This window comes from Lactuca saligna, chromosome 7 (genome assembly GCF_052625555.1).
Source record: "Lactuca saligna cultivar CGN05327 chromosome 7, ASM5262555v1, whole genome shotgun sequence".
In the NCBI taxonomy this organism is placed as follows: Eukaryota; Viridiplantae; Streptophyta; class Magnoliopsida; order Asterales; family Asteraceae; genus Lactuca; species Lactuca saligna.
In genome coordinates, this window is record NC_136423.1 from 40,605,637 (window position 1) to 40,612,799 (window position 7,163).

The window sequence follows — 7,163 nt, forward strand, 5'->3', positions numbered from 1 at the left end:
AATGAATTGTTCAATTGTAAAAAATATAAATAAAAAAAAGATTAAAGCTTGAAGGGTTAGATTCATAACATGTAAAGGTTAAAAATGAAAATACATATTGAAAAAGGTTTTATTCAAACCAACCTATTTCTACTAAGTATTATAAAAATAACCTATTTCTACAATACAAACCTACTTTTACAAAAAAAAAACTCCTTACAAGTGCGTGAACATTCCCAGAAGAATTGGTTGATTTGTTGCAGTGATCAAATTAATTAGCATAAGTATTATAAAAGAGTAAGACGACTTACTCGTTGCCATTATTTTTCTTGTTATCTTTACCTAATGATCAAATGGATTACAAGTAAAAAGAATATGATTTGTCATTTAACATCCTCCAAATGTAATATTACAAGTGGGGATTAGGTGGTGGGATGCATCTTTGGATGTTGCCTCATGAATTAGCAGATATCGCTTTTGTCAGCTGTACAAGTCAACTCCATCATTGTAGCTTATATATTTAATGGACGTGACGCCCTCCTAATTTACCAAATAAAATATGTAAGAAGATAGAAGGTGGACTTTAAGAAAGAAAGAAAAAAAAGACGATTTTATTTTAGCATATGGGTACCCATCAGGTTCACATGTTTGTGTCCATAACTAGTATTAACAATCTCCAGCTTCCAGCTAAGAACAGCTACTTAACAGGACACGGTTGAACATAACATATGTTGAAAACCATTATTTAAAAACAAAAACTGAATTAAGATAATATTATTTAACATCTACTAAATGTAATATGATAAGTGGGCCTCATTTTGGTGGGGGAGGATGCAATCCATGTCATCTCCATCAGTCCATCATGCTTCATGTAGAAAGCAATCATAACGTGGCTTTTGCCAGCACAACAAGTCAACGTCATCTTTGTAAGCTTAAATATGTAAGAAGATAATTAAAAGGAGGATTCAAGAAACAAAAAAAAAGAATATACAAAGATGGCAAGCTCAAGCTCTAATCAGTATGCCACAGTAGAGATTAAAGAAGAAGAATACCCATACCCAACGAATCTTTCAGCAGCAAGCTTTATTAGTGTGAAGCTGAGTGGTAGGGACAAGTATGCTATCTGGAAAACACAGATGATATGTCTCTTAAAGAGTCATGATATGTTTGGTTTCATCGATGGAACACTCAAAAGCCCTCAAACTGATGTTTCTGGAAAGGAGAAAGTCGATGATCATCACACTCACAGGCTGTGGACAAGATCAGATGCCCTGGTTAAAGGATGGATTCTTGGTTCACTCACGGAAGAAACACTCATGTATGTTTTGAATTGTCTCACAGACAAATTCCAACAACAGACAAAAATGAATTTCACTGCAAAAGATGTATGGGATGAATTGCAGACTATATATGGTCCTCCAAAATTGCAGACTACCTCTGGTCTTGTTGGTCTTCCACAACGATTTGAAGGTACAATCTCTTCTTTGCTAATCCATGTTTTATTTAGATAATTAGACAGCTAGAATTAGATATACTTCTATTTAATTATGATTATTATTTGGAGCTTATATCTCTTCAAAGCATATAACTACTACTAATATAATAGAATATGTTCTATTGCACAATATAGCTTCTACTGTATAATCACTAAAAATATTTCTTCAGATCTCTTTTTCGGTTCAGCCCCTTCTGATGTTGCTATTGCTTCCCTTCGACGACACCTTTTCCGTATGGCAGCCTCTGATTTGTTGTCGTTTCTTTCTCTATCAACATTGCAGTTGCCGATCTCACTGAAATTGGCTCCGTCCGCCTCAGCTCGAGCCCTTTCTCGCTACCTTTCTCCGGACTCCCCTTCTGCTGGTTGCATGATCATCTTCTCCGCGTAAATAATAAAACAACCGGCTGACACCAAACCAAAACCCTTTCATCGACTTTTCTACTGCCTCTTCTACTTTTGCCTTCTCACCTTCCGCCTCCTCCTCTCGGCTGGCCACTTCTTCAGATCTCTTTTCCGATTCAGCCCCTTCTGATGTTGCGGCTGCCTCTCTCCGATGGCACGTTCTCCACCGAGTAGTCTCTGATCTACAATCACCTCTTTCTCTATCAATATTGTAGCCACCGATCTCGCTTGAATTGGCTCCGTCCACTGCAGCTCGAACCCTCTTTCTTTTTCACCGCGTTTCTGTGGACTCCTCTACCGCAGTCGCATGATCGTCATCGTTGTCGTCGTTCCTGTCTTCTTATACGAAGGAACTCTTGCTAACCGTCGCTTCTTCTCTCTCCTTCTCCGACGTTCTCTCTCCTTCTCCGACGAGCTGTTGCTGTTAGCCGTCATCGTTAGAGCTCTTCCACTGCCAATGCCGCTTTCTTCATCTAGCTTTTATGTTTTCTTCTTTTATTTATTTCTCCAGTTCAATCGTCTCCACCCGATCAAACTTCGGGGGATGTTAGTGATTAGGGTTTAGGCCCAAACCCTTTAGGATTTAGCTATTAGGCTTTAGGTATTCTTTATATATTGTTATGTAATTGTCATTTGAGAAGCAACATAACTCCATTATCTAACACTTTAATGTCCCTATTGATTATATTTGATTATATTAGAAGAACACATATTTTAATCTATCTTGTAGTTTTTTACCTTAATTCATAACCAATTTATGCAACTATAGATAAACAAGAAGAAAAAAGAAGAGCAGGGATTCACCAACTATTCTACCAAGCACTTGTAGGAGTACGTGCGTATGTCATTGATCTCATTTTGAGTAACGGAGAAGTTACAGTGATAGACAAAATCACGAATAATGGCAACACAGCACTCCATGTAGCCATCGGTGCTACCAAGAAAGCGGACCTATTACAGAAACTGCTGGAAAAGACACCGGAGAACACACAACTGTTGGATCTAAGAAATTCAGATGGAAGCACACTTCTTCATGTTGCTGCCATTGTTGGCAACACCCAAGCTGCTGACATCTTGGTGGGAAGAAACCCAGATTTATTGTTCGCCAAGGACAACGAGGGTCACACCCCATTAGCCATAGCTCTATCTAATATGCATACAGAGACAGCTCAGCATCTGTTGCAACACATCGGTAATGACCTAGAGATGGGTACTCTGTTTTCTGGTTCAGGTGGCGATGAGCTTCTAGTTACTGCTATTTCTTCTAAAGATTTCCGTAAGTGTCTATTGGTTTCAGATTCCAGTAGTAAAAAAAAAAAAAAAAAACCACTTAAATGAAACAATAAACTTTGAAATATGTGTAGGTTTGGCGTGTGATTTGCTAGGGCGTTACAAAACATTGCATGGTGATACTGTTTTGATGGCTATTGCTCTAAATTTCCCACGCGAACTCAATATGTTGGAAGAATTTTCAAGTTTGTTGATTTTATCTTGATTATGCATGTTTCTTATCTTCTCAATCTATATTACAAGGTCTCTCTAATGAACTTGATGTACAACAATTTTCTGTGTTCAAGGGACTGGTATTTTACACTCAAAAATAGAAAGCGCTGTGGTTATCGCATCTGATTATACGGTTGAGAAATGTGGTACTAGGGTTGGAAAATTTATCAGCCTATTCTATGTTGGTAGGTCATGAATTGATATTTTTTATAGACATCTAATTTGGTGAACACACAACAATACTTATTATAATTAATTACGTTTTAGTAACTTTTTTACTTCCATAACCCCATATTAACAAACTTTCTATCGCCTAATTAATGCAGGGATTTATTGGATTCTCAAGCTTTTACCTCTAATCCTTAAGATGTTACGTAAGAAGAACGATTAATTACCATCATTCTATAAGAAAATTAGAAGAAAAAAGGTCCTTTCTTTTTGTATCAGATGCTCATTTACGTCTATGTTGCAGGGTGGCCATATATTAAAGAGAGAGTTCGAACACATCTTGATGCTATTCTACTATTAGCGTCGGTATGTGACTTGATAAGATTCAGGAATGACCCCATGTGTTACCATCTATATTACATGAATCCGCTTTATGAAGCCATAAGACAAAATTCATACGATGTTGTAGAATATATTCTGTCTTATTTTCCAGATGCACTTACGAGTGCCAATGAAGAAGGTCACAACATAATTCAATATGCTGTGATAAATCGCTCCGAAAACATTTACAACATGCTATATCAAATGGGCGAACACAAGAATATTTACAGAACAATCAAAGACCCTTCTCGAAATAATCTCCTGCATTTGGCTGCAAGATTGGCACCTTCCAACAAACTTAACCTTATATCCGGAGCAGCTTTACAGATTCAACGTGAACTACAATGGTTTAAGGTAGAAACCTTTGATGATTCAAAAATTGAATTCATTTGGCATATATGATGTTTTAAGACCACATTATTTATCAGTCATGGTTAACATACTATAATCTTGTAGGAAGTTGAAAGATTTGTATGTCCTTTGAACATCATACAAAGGAACTCTTTTGATGAAACACCTCAAATGGTGTTTACAAGAGAACATAAGGACTTGGTAATTGAGGGAGAAAAATGGATGAAGGCCACTGCAGAGTCATACACCATCACAGCTGCATTAATTGTCACCGTTGTGTTTGCAGCAGCAATTACAGTGCCAGGAGGAAACAATCAGGACACTGGACTACCCGTTTTTACCAGCAATACAGCCTTCACCATATTTGCAATATCGGATGCCATATCATTATTTGCAGCCGTTACTTCATTGTTAACATTTTTGTCGGTTCTCACCGCACGTTTTGCTGAACAAGACTTTCTCTTCAAGTTGCCTACAAAGTTGATAATTGGTTTGGCTACCTTGTTCATCTCAACCACATCCATGATAGTAGCTTTTGGTTCAACATTGTACATTGTATTTGGCCAAAGGAACTCAAGGATTCTTATTCCAATAGTTGTGTTGACATGCCTACCGATTATTTCTTTTGTGACCCTGCAATTCCGTCTCATCATAGACTTGATGAGTGCCACATATGGTCGTAGTATTTTTGGTAAGAAAAGAGACGACACTTTCTAATAAAACTTTGCGCTTGATTATAGATGGTGGACAAAATAGAGTTGTACTATGGTCATATTGGACTTCGTATGTTGGTCCTTACTTTTAATATGACAATTACTTGAGTTATATGGATTGAGAAAAATGTGGTTAGGTGGAAACATGGAAAATCATTGATCAGAATATAAGATTGTTATTTGTTAAATTTGTAAACAATAACATAAATGTTCCTACTGTAGTTGGCTAACACACGATTAGAGTACATAATTAATGTTGCGATCTTTCCTTCAATTAATCATTTGTATGTGTTAGTTTAAATATTTTCACATGAACTCATCCATCCATTAATCATAAATATATATACATCGTACAAAAAGCCGTATTGAGGTAAACACTAATAAAGCCCAAAGTGAACCGAAGATCAAGAAATAGTGATTCAAAAAGCCATTTAGTGAAGATGTATGGATAACATTCACTAGATGGAACATGAAGGACTCGAGCTCCTCAAAAAGCTACTTGATCACGGACAAAGTGAAGGTCGATCTTTATGTGCATGATACATTGATGTTGCAATGAGTTTGAGAACATGTATACCACCTTGACATCGTCACAATAAATGATAATGGCTTTAGAAGTCGAGGATTGGAGCTCATAAAGGAGATTATGTAACCAATATGTTTCACCAAATACATTTGTGACTACTGAGAGATGGCAATCTTTCGCTTCCATAACCATGAAAGAATGCTACTTTTACAAAAATCACTATTGCCTGAGGTGGATCATCTTTTAGTGGGGCACCCACCTTAATGGACCTTGGGGTACTATAGTGAGCCCTATGAGGGTCATGTATAAAAAGGAAAATAAGCTGAAATCCATAAGTGAGACTGCATCGAGCAAATGTAAGGTATTGTAAAGCACTTACAAGACCACAATAGAGTGGGGTCAACAATTTCTGCCCATAGCATCAAGTTTGAATATTTCCCCATGAACCGATCAATCCAATATTTAGAAATATACATACATCATACAAAGGGCGGTATTAGGCTAAAGAGTAATAAACCCCAAAGTGGGTCTAAATATGCAATATTAATACACTAACATGACTTGTAGGTTCATCAGGATGACTGCACCAAACGTTCAAAGAACTGGAGATCAACAAATAATGATGGTGAAAGCCCTTTAGTGAAGATGTATGCATACTATGCATTGGATTAAACATGAAAGAGTCGAACTCTACTAACAACTACTTGATCATAGTTGAAGTGACGATTGATCTTGAGTGTTGATGAGTTAATGTTGCATAGGGTTAGAAGACATGTATACAACATTGACGTTGTCACAATAAATGATGGTGACTATGGGAGGCAAGGAGTGGAGCTAACGAAGGAGACTACATAACCAATATGTTTCTAAAATTGCATTTGCGACCCCATGATACTCGACCTCGAGAACCAAGAGATGGAGGTTTGTCGCTTGGATGACCATGAGAGAAAAACACAATTATCTAAGCTGGGTTGTCTTATAACACCTATATTTTATAAATATATTAATAAAAGTGGAAATATTTAAATAAACATTCAATGTTAAACATAAGGTGAAACCATAGATAATCTTTAAAAATTTTGTTTGGAAGCTAAATAAAATGAAGAGTCTTAAAATCAATGAGCGAACGTCTTTAAAATTTTAATATTCTAAAATTTATGACACGGAAACTCGTAGCAGTCAAACTAAACTCTTTTTCCTATGAACCCTTGAAAAAAATATTAAATTTCAATGGATAAGCAAATTGCTTAGTGAGCACACTTATCTACACATTTTATCATAAACACATAACTTTCCTTTTGTATCTAAAGTGAACAAGACCATGCTACTTTCCACTTTTTCACAATCGAGAACAAGGTTATGCAATTTCTTTGCTATAATGAGAACAACGCTATGTCCTCACAAGGAGGCTATGTGAAACATATAATCATATCATACGAGTTAACACAATGTAAAAACATAATATCATGTATAAAATCATGAAACTCACCTGAATAATGTTTAAAGTGTCAACTATAACTAAATACGAAAATAACACAGCAAGTACGAGTTAAACATACAAAACTACAACCAATTACAAACTATTGAATCATATAAACTATTCTTTACTTTATTCCATCATACATTACATTTTTCTTTATTA

General features: G+C 36.1%; 1 protein-coding gene across 1 annotated transcript; it reads left to right on the forward strand.

Moving 5' to 3' along the window:
• The first annotated feature begins 926 nt into the window (after positions 1-926).
• Positions 927-5,183, forward strand: LOC145006529 (uncharacterized). The gene is made up of 7 exons (XM_078965609.1): positions 927-1,449; positions 2,649-3,155; positions 3,244-3,354; positions 3,457-3,567; positions 3,709-3,756; positions 3,855-4,285; positions 4,388-5,183. The coding sequence occupies exons 1-7, from the start codon at positions 975-977 to the stop codon at positions 4,997-4,999; spliced, it is 2,295 nt and encodes a 764-aa protein (XP_078821735.1). The 5' UTR covers positions 927-974; the 3' UTR covers positions 5,000-5,183.
• Positions 5,184-7,163: the final 1,980 nt, after the last annotated feature.

What these genes read in the sequence shown, in the direction of transcription:
- LOC145006529 (XM_078965609.1), top strand. Translation starts at nt 975, where the DNA reads ATGGCAAGCTCAAGCTCTAATCAGTATGCCACAGTAGAGATTAAAGAA. An exon ending in TATTTCTTCTAAAGATTTCC is followed by an intron (nt 3,156 to 3,243) that starts GTAAGTGTCTAT and finishes AAATATGTGTAG; the next exon opens with GTTTGGCGTGTGATTTGCTA. An exon ending in GTGAACTACAATGGTTTAAG is followed by an intron (nt 4,286 to 4,387) that starts GTAGAAACCTTT and finishes ATAATCTTGTAG; the next exon opens with GAAGTTGAAAGATTTGTATG.